Source organism: Perissodus microlepis, chromosome 18 (assembly GCF_051167445.1).
Source record: "Perissodus microlepis isolate ML-2025 ecotype Zambia chromosome 18, ASM5116744v1, whole genome shotgun sequence".
In the NCBI taxonomy this organism is placed as follows: domain Eukaryota; kingdom Metazoa; phylum Chordata; class Actinopteri; order Cichliformes; family Cichlidae; genus Perissodus; species Perissodus microlepis.
In genome coordinates this window covers 13699323-13718826 of record NC_140478.1, presented here as the reverse complement: position 1 = coordinate 13718826, position 19504 = coordinate 13699323, and the positions used below count along the sequence as shown (strand labels likewise).

Genomic DNA, 19504 nt, shown 5'->3' with positions numbered 1-19504 from the left:
ATGGCAAAGATGGGGATTATTCAGGTCAACCGTGCAGGTAAAGAGAACAACAACAACAAAAAAAGATAAGTCTGTCTCTATGTTTTCATGTCTGTCTTGTCTTAATTGTTTTTACAATTTATTTAGTATAGATTTGTCTGCTCTTGCCCCTGTCTGCTTTTATTCAGCAACTGTATGCAGCTTCTCATGTTAGAATTTTACATAATGTGTGCTGGTTATTGTGATTAGTGTGACTTGATTATGTCTCTGTCTCTTATTTTCTCCCCTCTGCATTAGTTCAATTCTCCCATGTGTCTGAATATGACAAAAAGACCAAAGTGCAGTGGAGCACAGAGCAGGTCTGGTGTCTTCTGTGCTGTGTGAACACGCCTCTCAGTTTTCTTAGTGACTGTAGATATCTTACATTTGCTCAGGTCTGTTTGCTGATATTAATCCAAGCTCAGAAAAGGACCAGATCAGAGTCCACCTCATATACAGACCAAATACTGGCGGACAAAAAAAAGAAAAGAAAAAGAAAAATCTTATTCTATAATTATTTTGGACCTACTGGGCCCAAAGAACTGCGAGTACGTTCACAAGTCAGCCTACCGACACTTGTTATAATATTTGATGTGTGATAACTATTAGAACTGGTTTTGTGGCTCTTTTACCCTCTGGAGTGCATTAGAAAGCACACACAAGGCTACACGACTGTAACGACCTCTTCTGGTGGATTCACTGTCTGGTCACTAAGTAGGAGCTCGCATTTTATTCAGTGGGTCACTCACAACTTTGATACATGCTAAAAAAAAACTACAGGAAGTAACAGCCTGTTCACAGAAGGATTTAGAGCCTCCTTGTTGATTGATTGGCTTATATTCATTCCTCTGTCTCAGCTGAAGACACTGTAGTTAATTGGACACAGTGATTCCTCAGGGATCTCCTCTGATCTTAGTGTGTGTGTGAGAGAAAGAGTGAGAGCCAACCTGTTCAGTGGTGCTGATGTGACAAAATACAGAAATACAAGGATCTTTTTTTTAAAAACAGGTTTTATTTTGCAGTGTAAATAAAAGAAGTGACATTTATTCCCATGTGTACAGATTAATGATCAATAAACAGTTTGAACAAAGCACAATGAGAATGAGCAAGCCCGAAAATAGACGTAGAAAAATAATACTGGGCAATTTTAGTCTTTTTTTTTGTTTCTTGTACAAAGGGCTTTATAGCATTGTTATTACAGCATTTCCCTACGTGGCTTTTATAGTGTGTGATTCACTCGCTTAAATGATGCTTTTGATTGCAATTCTGCTGGTAATTAACATTACTCTGCAGCGAAACTCCTTCACACAGAGCGTGAATCAGAACATTTTACGTGATGTTTAAAGGGCAGGCTTCATATTGTTGCCTGCTGAATAAACAGGAAATTTCATCAACAGTGCCAACAATGAAACATGAACGACTCCTGAGTTGAAGAGCAGGTTCACATTGACGTGAAACTGAAGTTCACTGCTTGTGCTGAGAGGCAGACTGGGACTTGTTGTTCTTTGATCAGCGTCACAACAAAATCACTAGTCTTCCACTCAGCACCACCAGCACCTTCAACTCTTTTTTTGGTCACATCCACATCCCCTGCTTCCGCCTGTAACAGAAGAAAAAGAAACAGAGGGGGCCTTTAGATGCTTAAAAAAATCTTCCCCTTCACTCTACAATTGTTGAACATGAGGTATTGATTTGGCACCATTAGTGACACGGGCTTCAGAGCTGAAGAAGGTTTCAGGACATGCATGTGTCACAGGTGTTGCAGGACACCGGCGAGTGGCGTGCTGGTAGGTTGCGAACTTTAGATGTCGGAGATGGAAACACAACATGCATTTCCCATCTCTGTGTTTCCCCCCCCAACCCATTTCTCTCTGAAGCCTGTTGACATTCCATCCTTCCTTTGTTGTTGTAATGCCAACCTTTCAGCTCCTCTCAAAAGAGGGAGACAGGAGAAGGGTGGGTGGGGGGCACAGAGAGAGAGAGAGAGAGAGGGAGGAGAAGAGCACAGCACTTAGAATAAACGCTGTTCAATGGAAATGTGAACGCAGGGCATCAACTCAGTGATTTGTGTGTATGTGTGCGTGTTTTCCCCCCTTTCTAATAGGTCATATTTGGGGTGGAAGAATAGGAGAGAGAGAGAGAGACATACAGATTGTCCTGCATCCCCAGTATGTTTTTGAGCTGGTAGCTATGCAACAAGACTGGGAGTCAGTGGAGGAGGGGGATGGGAAGATGGGGACAGTTAGTGAGAGGAAGGAAGCACGGGAGGAGAGAAAGGGGGCTCCTTAAGTGCAAACTAGAGAAAAGAGGAGTGCTGAGCGGAGACAGCCCTCCATTTATACCCAGAGGAGACCCTGGAAGAGATTGTCAATAATGTTCATGACACTAAATCACTTCATTTGCTGTTGCTCTTTGTTGCCCTGGCGTTCAAACCATTTTTTTTAAAAAAAAATCATGTATTTAGTTTCTAAACAGCGACTTAATTGAATGCACGCCGTCAGGTTGCGTTAATATTCAGCGAATGTGCCGACACGGTTTAAAATTAGCTCTAAAAGCCACAAATAAACCTGCTCTTCCTTCCAGATCGCAGCTAAATGGAAACGATTAGCCCTCGACGTGGGAGCTGTCCAGTGTCTCGGTGCTGAATGACGCCCTACTTTTTTTCTTCTTCTTTTTTTCCCACGTCCATCTCTTCCTCAGCATCTCGCCTCGATTCCGGCCCGGGAAAAACATGCCACCTGTTGCTGCACCGAAGTTTTCTCTCTGGAGGTTATAAAGCCAAAAGACCTCTGATATCTGACTCATATAATCGCCAGCGATCCCAGTTTTGAAGTGTAGTAAGGTCACTTGTCTTCCCCCCACCTCTCAAATCACGGCAACATGACGGCATGATAAACATTTTCCCTCAGGCGAGGCAGGAAGAGGAGGAAGGGGTTGTCATTTAATTTCCCTTAAACGCAGTCGCTATTTTTTCTTTTTCTTTTTGTCTTTTGTTTGTTTCCCTTGTAAGCTACGACTTATAGGATTTCACATCATCTCATTTGCTTTTCAATCCTTCCAACTGAAGGTGGAGAGAGAGAGAAAAAAAGATAGGCAGCTTAAATAAACGATAGCAAACAGCACATTAATTAATACCCAGCTAATAAGCATTGGTTTAAGAAATCCACTCACCCTTCATCGACGGGAACAACAGGTGATGCCGACATAACATTCGTGCAGCGTGTTCTGGATGAGTAGCCGAGGCTGCACCTCTTTCACTGTTGGCTTTTCTATTGAAATCGGCCACAATCGGAGCCTGTGCGCCCTCCCATCTGAGCGCCACGTAATGGTTATCGTGATGTTACTGGGTAAGCTCGAGGAAGATGGATCAGTGTGTTTATATACGTCTGCTGCCCGGAGAAGACAAGGAGGAGGTGGGACGATGACGAGTGACGACTGCGAGTGGAGACCAATTGACGTGATTTTTTTTTCTTTTCTGTTTTTTCAAACCTTGTTAAGGGTGCGGCTTAAACCAGCAGCCAAATTACATTATGTGAAGGTTAGAGAACCATATGAATAAAACATATGGCGGGTGGAGATGTATGTCGGTGGAAAATAGTATTATTGCTGCTACTATTTTTATTTAAGGGAACGCTTTTGCTTGATTTGCTGTGAGTCGCTGCAATTTTGTGGCCTGATGTCAGCGCGTAATTCTAAAAACCCAAATGGTGCAATAAACTTCACCTGAGCCGGGCTTTGGTGGAGAGCACAGATGTAATGAAATTAAATCTGAACTGTGAACTCGAGATTAACATTTACTTAATTTGGAAAGGTGAGTTAGTGGTCGTGGGGAGGGCCGTGGAGATTACATGCCTCGAAGCTCAAGTGGTGTGCTTAGGGGAACAAAGCTCAATTCGGTTTAAATTTTGAGAGATTTATGTGAAAATACAGAAAACTGTGTCCACTAAAGTGGCATTTTTATGAATATAATAAAGAAAATACAGCTTTCAATTTTAAAGTTTTACATTTTGGGGTATGATAAAAAAAAATGTAGCCCTCATGAGGTTCCAACATTTTTTAATACAACTTCAAATGAACAGCTAGTTATGACATATTGGACCTTTTTTTTTTAATACAATGTTGCTTCAGTTAATCAAAGTTTGTGCACATTTCAGTCCATTGCAGCACCTCTATTCCTTGATTTGACTCTAGAATACTATGCAGAAGGGTTTATGCTCAATTCAGTGACTGTAAGGTGCAGAGGTCCTGTGGCTATAAAAAAAACCCAAATCATCAGCAATCCACCACTGTGCTTGGCACTTGGCATGAGATGTTTGTGCTGTATTTAGTTTCCTCCAAACGTGGCACTGTCTATTATGACCACATACTTCCATTTTGGTATTATCTGTCCAATAGACTTTGTTCGGATACAACTTTGCAAACCTAAGTCTGCTGCCAGGTTCATTTTAGAGAGAAAAGGCTTTCTCCTGGCAACCCATCCAAACAAATCATACTTTGTATGTCCTTTTCTAATTATACTGTCAATTAGAAACTTAGAAACATATTAGAAACAATATGTCCTGCATTTACTTAATTTTAAGACCTGCTAAGGACCAGATTTTTTTTTATTTTAATAAAGAAACTGGATTAGGTGCAATTTTTTTTCAACAACTGTACAAATGCTAATGTTTTTCATTGTATAATATAGTGTTTTTCTTTCGTTGACAAGCTTAAAGACTGATGGAAATGAAAATGTTCAAATCTTAATGTGTGAGTGTTGTGATCGTTAGGCAGTTGTGTGTGATGTGGTTTTCAGTGTTTGTGTGGCTGAGAACGGTGTTAAGGTTCAGCTTGCAGTGGGGCATGAGCAGCGTTCACCTTCAGGCTAGCTGTTAAAATGTTGATACAGTTCCTGTAATTATGCGCTGTGAGGAGTATGGGGAATTATAACAAAGCTGAAATCTTGTCATAGTTCAAGAAAGAAACAAAACTGGAATCAGGGTACATGTTTGAGGACATGCAGTTAGATTTTACAGTAATGAGCTGCTAGTTGTGATTTGAATAGAAACACTAAGTAAAGGAGTATAATAACAACTAAACATTAGGATTAAGCTACAGTCCCATGATATGTTTTACTGCTGTTGTGGTTTATGGTAGGCATACTGTAAAATAACGGTGTTGCCACAATGTACTCTGTTTTTCTGTAATGCTGAAATTCTCATACAATAGCCGATGGGATTTTGCATATGGTATGTATTAATAAACATAAAGTAAGTAAACCCTGTGATGTGAAACAATTTGCAAAAACGAGAAATGTCCACAGAGAACAATATGCATAAAAGTTTTAAGATTACAGAATTGGTGATGTAGATGGTAAATGAACAGGTTCTTATACAGTGCTTTTCTACTCTACCTGAACACTCAAAGCGCTTCATGCAACTTGCCTCAGTTACCCATTCACACAGGCACGTTTCACTTTGTTTTCTATCTTACATTCACAAACATTCACACTCCAATCGATGCATCACAGAGCAACTTGGGGTTAGTATCTTGCCGAAGGATATTTGGCATGCAGACTAGAGAATCCAGTGATCGAACCACCAACCTTACGATCACCTGCGCTAACCTCCTGAGCTACAGTTTTAATAAAAGATGTAGTCTATGGGAAATGCTCTTTTCAACCTTTGCATCCTAATAGTTTCTTAAAAGAAAAGAAGATGTCAAGGTTAGCAGGATGAAACAAAAAAGGAGTCTTGTATCCGTCTTTGAGGACAACCAAATCAAACACAGGTTCCCAGAAGACCTCTCATAGTCCATACTGTAAAACACACCCAACCCACCTAAACATAACATGTTTATCATCTTAGAGACACAGTAGTATGCTGGACAGTCATTTCTGCATTAGAGCAACAGTAAATGCAAATGGCATAAGAGTCAAATTATCCAATTACTCACAGTTTTTGACCTACTTAATAGTTCAGTGAATTGGCTTGTAGGGGTCGAACGTGATTTCAGTTTGCAATCTTTTGTTAAGTTTTGATGTAATATTGTTTGGTTTTGCCGCTGTAATGATTCCAAAATTGAGCAGCTCTCTGAGTCAGCATCAAGCAGCAATGGTCCCGTTTGGCTTCATGCCTCCTCACGCACCTTATCTGGACCAGAGAAAAACTGCAACGCTCCTCACTGAAGCTATTAAATAAATACATTGGAGCATCCATAATTTTGGTCTGCGTAAAAGATTCCATTATACCCATTCTGAATTATATTTTATAATTAATAACTGTTAGTAAACCTCAGCGTAGGCTATTATGAAGCTTTGACTGTAATTAGACACTATTACCTTTTTATGAGAAAAGGGAGAACTATTATCGTGCAACCAGAATGATTTAAAAACTGCAAAAAATCTTGAGCCCTGCTCATAAGTTTGCATGTTATCAAATCACGTTGACAAGTTAAGTTTCTCGCTCTACTTTCACATGAACTATAAAATACCAAAAATGAGCACAAATTCTCATTTCAGGTTCCCAAAGCACAGTGATGTCTGGAAATTATCTTGTCAGTGTTTTGCCAAAACCCCTGCCTAAAATGTGATATTTACAGTGACATGCAGGGAAAAGGAAGAAACTTTACTTACTGAGGAGCAGTTTATCATCAATCCATCTTTTCTTTTACTTCCTTTATCCAAGTTAAGACCACATGAGGCGAGAGCCTAACCCAACTGTCAGCTGTCATACTCCCTCCGCTGGTCACCAGTCTGATGCAGAGCAGAAGCCTATCCCAGCTGTCATAGCATAAGGTCTATTGCAGGACTAACACATTCATGCTCACTGTCTCACCCATGGTCACTTTTGAATCACCAGTTATGGTAACGCCATGCGTGTCTATGGACTGTGGGAGGACGGAGAAAGAACCATCACAGACACGAAGAGGGGGCATGTAAATTCCACACAGAAAGGCTCCAGGCTGGTTTCAAATCCAGGACTTTCTTGCTGTTATTGTCCTAATTTAAACTGTCAAGAAATAAAGATGTTTAAAACTGGCACTTGCTTATTTTAAACAATTTCACTCATTCATTATTTGATTAATATTTTCCATTAAAGAAATCTCTAACGCCAGTCCAAGGATGTTTCCTGAGTCCCCTGAAAAACATTTCATCAAAGTTTTTAGGTTGCTCGATTAAGCTCTTTTCCCCCCCCAGTGAGATACTGAAATCATCGCATCTTATCTGACGCTCACTATCTGACAGCTGGTCACACTTTACAGGCTGAAGAAAACCATCCTTACCCATCCACCATCATTTTATGGATACCAAAGTTCTGCTGGGGTGACTGACGAGTGTCAGTGGGACATGAGTCACATGAGTGACTCTCTGTGCTCTTTTCCTTCTAACAAAATGACCAAAGAAGAAACCTGGGTGGCTGCAGCTATCACAAGAGCTTTGTTCCTTTGATATCCCTGTAAAGACTGCTTATCAATGAAACTCAAGAGTCAGGCTTAGGGAGGAACCTGGGGGAATATCATGTTCGCTGTCTTGTGAGGCTTTGGTTGTATAACAAACCACGCGCTCGGTGCCTCTTGATAGAAACATCAGGAGGTAGGATTATGCATATTAGCGATCTCCCTCTGTTCTCCCCTCTGCTTTCAGGGCTTAATGTTAACATCTGCACAGTGAGCGAGAGCCACAGATGAGCTGGAAGACTGTGCTGAAAGTCTTCCATTCAGATGATTTATCTGATCACTATAATGGACTATGCATGTTATTTCGATGACATTATAATGGAGTCTGAAGGGGAGAAAGGCTTGGGCTCTTTGGTGTTGATAGAGCTGAGTCACTTAGGCCTACACTACTTGATTTTCATCACAGAAAAAAAGCAACCACTTCACGAAAAAGACCTTTAATTTTTGAAGCCACTCAATTAGCAGTGATATTTTTCTTTCTTTCTTTCTTTTTTTTTATTATCTTTGTTTGTTAAACCCTACTTATTAATAGTCAAATTCCAACAAAGCTGTGGATCATTTCAGTTTTTTCAAATTAAAATAAAACCAGAGCACCATAATTATTCAACATCAGCCATCATTATTCATGCATTTGGACCCTTCAGCTGTTGTTTACACTGATAAAATCCATTTGCTGTTTGAATGTGTAAGAGGGAGTTTGGATAAGCAACAGGGCACAAGCAGAGGTGTGGGAGCTTTGGGAGGCAGTGAACATTCATTATTTTTCATGCTCTGGGTCAAAACTATGCTTGTGTGGGCTGGGCTGGTAATATGATGAAAATTTGCACACTTCCTGGAAACCAGGTGAGGCCGCGGGATGTTTTCTGGCTGTTAAAAGCTCCCGTTTGAACAAATATGGTTTTAAACTGAGGGTAAAATGAAACCACATGCCCCGTGAGGTTTGTCTGGTCAGATTTTTACCCTTTCCAGAAGCTTGTTATAAAAACAACCAATGCTGTTAATATCAAATTATTCCTCTTTTGAATGTAAGATCTGATCCTTACCTTTGAGGTAGCTTTGTTCAGGTAGATTCTGCTGTGTGGTAGCATCACTGAATCACTCATTTTGGACCAGCTCATAGGATGGCTCCCTCTGGTGTTCACTTTTAGTTCTGACAATACTACAAGACAAATATGTTGGGAGGTGTTTGGATAAGTGACAAAATAAGTGAAAACCCAAAATAAGAGAGAAAAACACTGAATCAAAACACAAAATCCACAGACACTTTGTTAGGTACAACATTTCAGGTGATTTAAGTGACTGTGACTGTGGCGTGGTTGTTGGTGCCAGACAGGTTAGTGTGAGTATTTCAGAAACTGCTAATCTGCTGGGATTTCTGGTCAGCAGGAGAAGACCACAGTCTTCTCATCTAAGAACAGGAAACTGAGATTATATTGTTATAGCTCTATTAAAGTTTTAACTGTCCAGAGGACCTCAACAGCTACAGGCCGGTGGCTCTGACATCCCACCTGATGAAGAACCTGGAGCGGCTGGTCCTAGCTCAGCCTCGCCCCCTGATGAGCTCATCACTGGACCGAATTCAGTTTGCCTACCAGCCTGGCACTGGAGTGGATGATGCTGTCATTCACCTCCTACACCGTTTAATCTCTCACCTGGAGACCACTGGAAGCACTGTGAGGATCATGTTCTTTGATTTCTCCAGTGCCTTTAAGACCATTCTTCCCTCAGTTCTGAAGGACAAGCTGGAGAACACAGGAGTGGACCACCACCTCACAACATGGATACTGGAATACCTCACCAATCGACCACAGTAGGTGACAACTCGGGGTCTGACAGGGTTGTCTGCAGTATGGGGGCCCCACAGGGAACAGTTCTGGCTCCATTCCTCTTCACCATCTACACTGCAGACTCCTCTCACAACTCCACTCAGTGCTTCCTGCAGAAGTTCCCTGATGACTCTGCAATAGTTGGCCTCATCACTGATGGGGTCGACAAGGAATACAGAGTGCTGGCCCAAGGCTTTGTGGACTGGTGCCAGCAGAACTACCTCCAGATCAACACTAGTAAAACCAAGGAGCTGGTGGTAGACTTCCACAGGCACAAACATCCTCCACTGCAACCACTAAACATCCAAGGTATGGACATTGAGGCTGTGGACAGCTACAGGTACCTTGGTGTTCATCTGAACAATAAACTGGACTGGACTCACAATTCAGATGCTCTCTACAGAAAAGGGCAGAGCAGGCTGTACCTGCTGCAGAGGTCTTTTGGAGTGAAGGGCCCAGAATTTCTATGACTTTGTGGTGGCCTCAGCCATCTTTTACGGTGTGGTCTGCTGGAGTAGCAGCGGGCCAGCTCTGTTCTAGGATGCCCTCTGGACCCAGTGGAGGTGGTGAGTAACAGGAGAATGGTGGCTAAGCGGTCATCCCTGTTGGACAACATCTCCCACCTCATGCAGGGGACTCTGATAGCACTGAGCAGCTCCTTCAGTGGCAGGTTGCAGCACCCACGATGTGGGACAGAGAGATTTCGCAGGTATTTCCTTCCTGCTACTGTCGGACTCTACAACATGGTCTTTGCAGATGACCACACACACATCCCATACACAATTGTAAATTTCACCCTGTCTCTCCGATGTGCAATAGTACCAAGTGCAATCTTCCCAATATAAGAAAGTATTTTATTCTATTTTTTACAGTATGTTTTTTTTATACATATATCTCATTCTATTCTATTGTTTTTTTTCCTCAATTTTTACTGCTCTTAACTTGTACTTTCTGCCATGACCAAAAAACTTCCCACATGTGGGACTAATAAAGGTTTATCTTATCTGTTTTAACTGTAAAACAGTTTGAAAATGTTCACATCTCAGTTTAGAAACCAGAATCAAAATATTTTGTTCTCTAAAAATTATATGATAAATAAATTCATATAAAGGATTCTTCTCTTAATGTAACCAAACGTGTAATAACTGAGAATACCTGCAAACTAAAGACACCCTTTAGTTTAAACAGATGAATGTTTGGTTGGAGCACAAAGCAGGAACGTAAAGTATTACTAACAACTTGAGGAGTAGTTACAGTCCAATAAAACAGCACTAAGTTACAAGATATGGCAATTTAATTGTTGTTCATGTTCCAGTACAGAAATATTTCTTTTTTCTTTTTGAAACATTCTTTCAATAACTGAAGTTGCCAGCGTTGTCTTTAAGTGAGACAACCTCGCTAAGCAAACCTCTTCACTCTGTACTCTAAACTTTCACAAGACAAATAAATAGCGCTTGTTCAAAGGTAGGTGACTGAAACATTCAAAGAAAACGTGGCAGAGGATATGAAATATTTCTCCGGATTAAAAAACAAAGTTCAACAGCATGACTGCCTGACACAGATGAAGTTTGAAGTAGCAAAAAAATGAGCGCCCCAAGCTTGAATATGTTACAGACATAGCACAAAGCAGAAGTTCTTTACACAGCAGCATTTCACCATCTGGTTTAATCACAAATGTTTTTACTGTGCGCTAGCGGTTGCTGTAAACTACAATGATAAGCCAAAGCTATTTCCTTTTAATTTTCCTTGGCTTGCTTTTCAATTAGGAAAAGATAATCTCTCAAAAACAAATTGTTTTGGGGAGATAATGAAGTAATGCTTGCCATGTTTGATTATTATTTTCATTGACTAAAATAAAAATGTCATTTTTCTTAAAAAACAAAAACAAGAGAGATCAGGCTCTTTCACTGAATCCTTGTTAACTATTAGCAAAATGGCACAAGATTATGAATCTTTTATCAGTGTACACGAAACATTATTGCCCCTCAGGAAAAGGTCACGCAAGCTTGGAATTTTTTTCTGCAAACCTGAACAAAATCAAACTTGCTCCACAGATCAGACCAAAAAAACTGCAGTTATGCACATGAAATTAAGTCAACCAGCCTTTGCAGCAAATACGTCGATAACATATGTTAAAAGTGTAAAAAAAAAAAAAAAAAAAGGAGCAAAAAACATACAAACAACAATGAAACTAAACAAAAACAGAAAATAAATAAACGATCACAAGGACAAACTCAATATTTGGCAGGTATGCACAACGTCTGTTTGCAGACACGGGGAGATAAAAGTCCCCGAAACTGGAGGCGGCAGTGGCTCCATCATTCAGGAGGAAGTGGAATACTGTGTGCATCTCTTCTACCCTCGATACTCGGTCTATGTGTCTCCTCTCATCTTCTGCTACAACTTAACTAAGGCCAGTCGAGGGGGACCTCTGCAGAGTACTGAGGTGAGTGTTCAAAGGGGCCCCATTTGCACCAGGAGACATGCAAAGACAAATTCCCTTCCTGTTTTTATTCCCCGCACAGTGCAGACTACCGGATCCTGGTGAAGAGGTTTAACACAGAGACTGATTCCTGAAAGAAGGAAGGTGGACGTTAGACAGAGACCACTACAAAAATAACACATAGGTGATGAAAACTGCATTCAAGGAAGCCCAACACAGAGAAAGTGAGAAATGGGAAGAAAACATGCCTTAGTGGATCTCATCTTGCTAAAGACGTTCCAGAACCTCAGAGTTTCATCTCCAGCCCCCGTCACGATGGCCTCCCCATCAGGTGACATAGCCTGCATGCAAGTTATTATTAAACACTGAATATGCACCACTATAACAGCTACATCATTTCCTCTGGGATTAATAAAGTATTCTGATTCTGATGTAATTACAGGAATCTGAAGTGGGCACAGGAAAGATTTTATCATTTTAGTTTGCTTTAAGTGTAATTATTTATTAAAATATAATTTTTATACTCCTATCTAAAGTTAACTATATTTGCTTTCAGCACATAAAATATTAATTAAAATCCTTCTTAAGTTTACATGTGCATTCCTATATATTAATTGTTGGTGTAAAGCCAAAGTGATGCACAGAAATCACTCACAACAGCACTTATACAAAACATCAGAAAGAGGTAGAACATGTCAGTTTCACTCATTTTTTTATTTTTGAGAAGCTCTGTGTCAGTGTCACCCTTTTACCATTGGATATCTAACAGCGACACTTCTTAAAGGGTCAGTCAGTGAATTTAGTTTTATAGGATCATTTCCTTACACCTTTTTTTCTGTGACTATTTATTTCTGCTTTACAGTTTTCTTTTAAGTTAAGATTATCTTTAATTTAGTTATAAAGGAAAAAAAATATACTGACCAGGTAAAGTACTCTATAGGAATGCCCCGTAAGCTTGGCCACCTGAGTTAGAGACGGATACTTCCACACGAGGATCTGGTTCTGGGAATAACCGTGCGTGCTGACCTGCAGAGGAGGAACAGTTTTTTCCACTTATTTAGCTGGCAGGTTTGTCTACCATCGGATAAAAATCAACAATTCCACATCACTGCTTCCATCGTATTTTCCAGCCAAAAACACACACACAAAAAAGAAAAATAAATAAATAAAAACTGAGTTGAATGCTACTGAATAGCAAAAAAACCCTCACCAACAGCCCTAAAATTAACCTTGGTGTATGTCCGTATTTAAAAGCAGATGCATGTATTCTATTTCACAGGAGCAGAGTGCAGTCAAAGACATGGGATGTCTCACCAGTTCGTTAGTGTGCTTGGACCAGGCCAGGTTGCAGACCTGAGAGCCGGTGTCGGTGCACTGCAGAGGCTGGCCAGTCAGAGTGTTCCAAAAGCGGATGCAGCGATCGGCAGTGCCTCCTCCAGAGGCCAACAGGCCGTGTTGGTGAGGAGACCAGGCGATGGCCTTCACTGCAGCTAAGTGCTCCGTGTACTGCTGCACTGGGAGGACACTTGAGTGGTTCCACACGAGTAACTGCAGACAGCAGGTTGCAATAACAAGAGGACAGAAGATTTTTGACGTTTTTTATAAAAAAGGGACCCCAATAAAAATGTGGCACAGACAAAGGCATGGGCGAGATTCTCTGCATACCTTGTTATCATTTCCACCTGAGGCTAGAAGCTGGTGGTCTGTGCTCCACTTGAGCCCGCAGACTTCCTGTCTGTGTCCTTGGAGCCGACGTTCTGACTGGAGAGGCGGTGCCCTGATGTCCCGCTGCAGGATCACCCGATCACGACTCCCAGACGACAGCTGGTCGGCATTCCATGCTAGAGCACCTAGAAGCAGGGAATGACGACCAGGGGAGATGATTCACCGATCATGAATGAGAGATGTTGCTAAACAACTGCGTGAAAATAAATGAAGCTTGAATGACTGTCTCTGCCTTCATTTCCAGACTTTCAACTTACCCACTCTGGCTGTGTGTCCTTCTAGCACAGAGAGCTTCTTCCCTGCTGCTGCATCCCAGATTTGTACATAGCCTTTGTGGGTGCCTACAGCTACCAGGTTACCCTAAAAATAGACAGCACACTTTGAAGATGATACTGGCAAGTAGAAGTCTAATCTTACAATGGCACAAAGACAGGAGCAAGTGCAAATACCCTCAAGCCTTTTCTTAGTTACAGCATAGGTTAAAAGCCTGAAATCATAAATCAGCTTGAATTTCTTTGAAATATCCAGACACAGTCTTGTTTCATGGCAGACCTTCAAATATACCGTTGTGATGGTGAATTCTCAACCTTGCATAAACATATCCAAAGAATCAATAATTAAAGTCATATTTTTTTTAAAAAAAAACAATAACTATGAGCCCAAACCTCAGGCTGTAGAGTGCTCTGAACACTCAGTTTCTGGCAGTTTTTCTGCTTTCAGAACTGTAAAAAAAAGGCCAGCTGTGCAGGCTTTATTACAGCATTGTTTAAAGTCCTGGACGAGAGCTTGCAAAGACAAGAATCAATGAAAGAAAAACACACCCTCTCTGACCAGCCCACTGATGTCACAGAGTCTCCTTCTACAGAAAGGTCACAAAGACGAGTCACCTAAAGTTTCGAAAAGTGCCAGACAAAGGAGATAGATTAATGCGAATGTCCCAGGAGGTAGTTCAATTATGTCTTTTTCATTAAGTATGACACACTATCACAGAGGTTTTCTCAGCTAATATGTCACACACACCTGGCTGGTACAGGCACTCCACAAGTAGACACAGGTACCCAGTCCCACACTGAGCACATTCAGAGAGGACCAGTCCACTAGGTTGAGGTAGAAATCATCTTGAAGCTCTGGAGCGTCCAGAACTTTGAAAGGTATTTTAGAAATCTTGCGTGTTGGTTTTCGTGGCGATCGAAGAAGTTTCTGACTGTAAAGCACAATAACATTTAAGCAACACAGTAAATTTTTCTCCCCATATTAAGAAATGGCACTTTCACATTTAGCTGGAAAATTTAATTACCTGTTACTACTGACGGGTGATAGTGAATAGGGAGAGACTGTGTTTCCATCCTCTTCGGGAAGAGCTCTCTTGGTACTTACAGAATACTACAACAATCAAACAGATTATTTCTAACGCAGACAAAACCCACCGTAAAACAAAAAACACTTAGCCTGTTACAAAAACATTATTATTATTTTTTACACTAAAAAGGCTCCTCTTGGCAGGCGTAGATGGCTGCAAGCGACGATCTTCTGACTGGGGGTCCTGGACTTTCTCAATGCCTGCTCCTAGTAGCTCATTTTTCAGCAGAGCTGAGTAAGCCAGACCGTCCGCTGAAGACAAAGGAACAGACAGAGGGGAAATCAAACCAGGCTGTCGAAATGATTAACTTCAAACCCTGTGCTCCCTTTGCAGTTTCTCAGCTCTCGCTCACATCTCTGAAGATCAGGGAGAATTTTCCACTAAGTTTAGCCCTTATCTGCAGTCTCCATGAGCCTGCCCAGGCTTAGTAAACAAGAGAAGGTCAAATTATCAAGTTTGACTGGAGCAGAAAGAGATACCTGTGGAAATGAACTGAAAATGGATAAAACTACCACCTAAAGTACATCTACAACACAGAAAAACATATTTCACTTGGGGATGGGAAAGTGAGTAACTCATAATACATGACTATCATGATAATTATTCAGTAACTAAATATCATGATAAAATATAGGCTAAAGTTTTTTTCATCATCTTTTATCCATTACGATAGCCTTGAAAAACAAAAAACAAAAAGAAAAACACACACCTAAATGTGACATATAGCCAACCTTATTTTGAGCAAATTTACAGCACCATTAAGAGCTTTCACTCTAATACTAAAGTCTGAATGAACAAACACAGGGGTGAAACTAAATTCCAACTACACAAACATTCAGACAGAAGCTAAAGTAAAGAAAACTGAACACAAAGAAAATGCAAAAACAGATTTTGTCTCATTCACAATTTAAATGCTTGTGACAAGAGAGGTGCAGGTGGAAACACAGTTTGTCATCATTCAAGAGAAAAGCAATGGATTACCTTTGTTGCTGTCAGTGGTGCCATCTTTGGTTTTCCTATTTTGATTGTGCGACTTTTCAATTTCCTGTGTTAAAATAATCATAATCAATACATGATCACTCTCAACCAATTCTGTAAACTTATGTGTATTAGAAAAAACAAAGCAAACACTTTAATCTTGAGAGCATTGTTCTTTTGGTAGGACAGGCAGAAGAGTGCTTGGTGTATTTGCTGTTGTGGCAGACTCACATTAATGCGATGGAAGTTGACACTCCAGTTGGCTCCAGCCCGGGAGGGAATGAAGCGATCACCATGCTTGCTAGGAGAGGACAGGGGGGAGCTGGTGGGTGTCAGAGATCGCACTGCTCCTACAGCTTTCTGCACAAGGGAAAAGAGAAGACAGCATTGTGGGGTTTTTTTTTTTTACTCTACGGCAAACACAAACAGGCCTCGGAGTGGATTTGAAAACTCAATAATGGAACAGGAACATAATTTAGATGGCAGATGGTGCGTTTGTTTGAGGTGATAACAACAGGAGGCAACATTCACAAAAGCCAGTCTTTTGGCCAGTAAGGTCTTGTTTTTAACTCAACAGTGGTGACAGTGTCAATAGACTGCCATGTGAAACCATTTTTTTCCTTATAATACATGGAAAGCACTGCCCTCACGTCCCTCCTGGGAGGGGATATCATCATTTAAAAATCAAGACAATGACCTTATTCAAGATTACTTGCAGATTTGACTAGTCTTAATTAGACAGCAGAATTAGCTTTTGTTCAGAGGAGGAACATTACTTTACATACAAGGAATCAGACAGAATAGACAAAAAAAACAAACTTGTTTTTACTTACAATGGGACTTGCATTCTCATTTTGGATATTGATCTGTCTGAGGAGCCTGCACTCATAGTCCTGATCCATGATCCTGAGAACAGGACAAGACCACAATAAAGTTCATTCACAAGATGCGTTCATTGACGATGTGTTTATCCTATATAGGAAATGGCACCGTGTATAGCTACCTGTCAAACATCGGCATACACGGTGTATTTGTTGTTAGATAAATAAACCCGTTATTCAACTGATTTAAAACGCTTTGAACTTACCGTTTATCAAACGACAATGCTAAGAGTCACCGACATGGAGCAGTAATCCCCAGAGAAACTGCTTTGTATTGATCAATGAGGCAATAAAGCTGCATTAAAACCCTCCGGAAGAATTACAAAGATAAACCAATCAATAGTTAAAATGTAGAGTTTTTTTTGTTTCATTCCATCTCCAACTAACTAACTAACTAACCAACCACCGACGTGTAATTAAATGACATACCAGTACCTATGATCAGCTGCGGCTGTGGACTCTGACATGCTAACAGCACTTAAATTATCTTTATGAAAACCTTAGTCTTGTAACTTTGAAACGCAACCCAACAGCAGTCATTTACTTGCATATCCCACAAAGCGAAATACTGCTATCTCTGGTGATTATCGCTGAAATACGAATAAAGAAAATCTAAATAATCCAACGACTCAGCACAGAAAGCTAGGCTAATGCTAACGCTAGCTCAGCTGTGTAAGATATTTCTCGTATTAGCACCTACCTTTCCCCCAGCAAACGCTTCCCCGTATGCACTGTTAATTTGGTTCTCGTAGTGTTTTCTAACTCAGTTCAAATGTGTTTTTTGTGCTTTTTACCCGTAAAATCGACACACACAGAATACAAATGTTTTCTTTTGCCGAGCATTCAATTTAGGCTCGCTAAGCATCACGGGAAGTGCGTGACGTCGCTGTTTTTGAAACACACATTTTCCGTTGCTAAGGAAACGTGTCCGACTCGACTGAACGCTGTCGGTAAATAATAATAATAATAATAAATTTTATTTATGAGCGCCTTTCAAGTCACCCAAGGACACTTTACAATAGGATAAAACACTTAGTAAAACAATGGCAGAATAAGAACAATAAAATAAAAGCACAAGATAAAATTAACAAACAGTGGATTCACAGTGAATATGCAGATTTGAACAGATGAGTTTTGAGTTGGGATTTAAACTGTGGGAGAGAACCAATGTTTCTTATTTCTGGGGGCAGAGAGTTCCACAGCCTGGGAGCAGAGCAGCGGAAGGAAGGTACAGCAAGCTGGATAGAAGAAGAAGAACGAAGTGAACGGGCAGAACAGGTGGTGGTTAACAGGTCAGAGAGGTAAGGAGGAGCGAGGTTATGAATGGCCTTGAAGGTGAGCAGAAGAAGTTTGAAAATTATCCGGAATTTCACAGGGAGCCAGTGAAGTTCCTGAAGAACAGGGGTGATGTGCTGGTAGGAGGGGGTTCTGGTGATAATGCGAGCAGCAGAGTTCTGAACCAGTTGAAGCTTATGGAGGGATTTTTGGGGGAGACCATGCAAAAGAGAATTGCAGTAGTCAATACGGGAGGTAACAAGACTGTGGACAAGAATGGACGTAGACTGGGTGGAAAGAGAAGGAAGCAATCTGTTAATGTTACGTAGATGGAAGTAGGCAGAACGGGTGAGATTATTGATGTGAGATTTATAGGAAAGTGAACTGTCTAGGATGACACCAAGGCTCTTCACCTGAGGAGAAGGGAAAACTGTGGAGGTAAAACCTGACCTCTGGGTTAAACCGAGGCTAAACAAGATTATAGTCGCACCAGTTTATAGTCAAAGATTTAGTACAGGTTTCAAAATGAGTAGCAGTTCAGGTCATGCCACAGAGAACAGAATCTCAAATGCAACAAAAATGCGACTAAAAAACATAAATTTTAATATTTTACTTTCTTAAACTGTGGATTCATGTTTGAGCATCAGCGTTGATACTAAAATTTATTTTATTTCCACTTTCAACGGTGATGTATTTGCATGATAGTTAAAAAAACAATATGACAAAACATCAAACACCATTTATTGAACAAAAAGGTTTAATTCAATATACTTAATAAAAAATTATTTATTTAATGTGTGTGTTTCCAGAGGCCTGTACTACAAAGCCAGTATCTTTCCATTGTCTGGTTTTTACTCACCTTAACAACAAAAGAGATGATATATTTGTAAAGTTTAGACTGGCAAAATGAAGCTTATATATCCTTTATCTATCCAGATAAAACGTCCCATTGGCATTAAAAAATATACTTTTTTGTAAGAGAGATCTGGCCAAGAGGGCAGCAGAAATTAAAACAAATATATGTCTGTGAAGGTTCTCAGTCATCCAGGTCATCGTAGTCAAAGGAGCTTGCAAAGAAAAGCGTCTGGACTTCTTTAAGTTTACTTGAAGACGTTTCACCTCTCATCCGAGAAGTTTCTTCAGTTCTAAGGTCAAATGGTGGAGAGTCCCAGATATAAACCTAGTGGGAGTATCCCCCCACAGAGGGACAAAAGGACCCCCTGATGATCTTCTAATCGCCTGAGCCAAGGTGTGAAACTGGGTGTGGGTCCCAATCAGCCAGAGTTTCGGGTGTGTTCATTGTGAAACCTGGCCCCACCTTATCATGCGAATTCCTGAGGTCAGATGGCCCAGGATGTGAGTGGGCGTTAAGGCGTCTGGGAAGGGATCTCAAAACTGGATTATAGATGGCAGAGAGTTGGTGTCGTAAACCCCCGCCTCTGTTCAAAGATGGTCGCTCACAGTGGACATAGATGGCTTCTTTCACTCCTCTTTCAAACCATCTGTCCTCTCTGTCCAAAATGTGAACATTGGCATCCTCGAAAGAGTGTCCTTGCGGACC

The 19504-nt window shown here is 40.8% G+C and overlaps 1 protein-coding gene and 1 long non-coding RNA gene across 3 annotated transcripts; both read right to left on the bottom strand.

Moving 5' to 3' along the window:
- Window positions 1-1008: 1008 nt before the first annotated feature.
- On the bottom strand, window positions 1009-3402 carry LOC146367494 (uncharacterized). Its single transcript, XR_014797490.1, has 2 exons — window positions 3190-3402; window positions 1009-1618 (listed from the first exon to the last, which is right to left on the bottom strand). It is a non-coding gene; the product is annotated as an uncharacterized LOC146367494 (long non-coding RNA).
- A 7155-nt stretch (window positions 3403-10557) lies between these two features.
- fzr1a (fizzy/cell division cycle 20 related 1a) lies at window positions 10558-17548 on the bottom strand. Of its 2 annotated transcripts, none has more exons than XM_084913054.1 (14): window positions 17463-17548; window positions 16621-16693; window positions 16019-16147; window positions 15791-15854; window positions 14930-15060; window positions 14747-14832; window positions 14470-14653; window positions 14271-14336; window positions 13707-13809; window positions 13390-13574; window positions 13039-13272; window positions 12646-12750; window positions 11973-12065; window positions 10558-11854 (listed from the first exon to the last, which is right to left on the bottom strand). In XM_084913054.1, the coding sequence occupies exons 1-14, from the start codon at window positions 17531-17533 to the stop codon at window positions 11813-11815; spliced, it is 1566 nt and encodes a 521-aa protein (XP_084769180.1). In that variant the 5' UTR covers window positions 17534-17548; the 3' UTR covers window positions 10558-11812. The 2 variants fall into 2 exon arrangements, with proteins under 2 accessions (XP_084769180.1, XP_084769179.1); XM_084913053.1 differs by having other exon boundaries at window positions 17369-17484.
- Between the last annotated feature and the right edge of the window lie 1956 nt (window positions 17549-19504).

What these genes read in the sequence shown, in the direction of transcription:
- fzr1a (XM_084913054.1), bottom strand. Translation starts at nt 17,533, where the DNA reads ATGCTTAGCGAGCCTAAATTGAATGCTCGGCAAAAGAAAACATTTGTA. An exon ending in ATGAGAATGCAAGTCCCATT is followed by an intron (nt 16,148 to 16,620) that starts GTAAGTAAAAAC and finishes TCCCTTGTGCAG; the next exon opens with AAAGCTGTAGGAGCAGTGCG. An exon ending in TCACCCGTCAGTAGTAACAG is followed by an intron (nt 14,654 to 14,746) that starts GTAATTAAATTT and finishes TGTGCTTTACAG; the next exon opens with TCAGAAACTTCTTCGATCGC.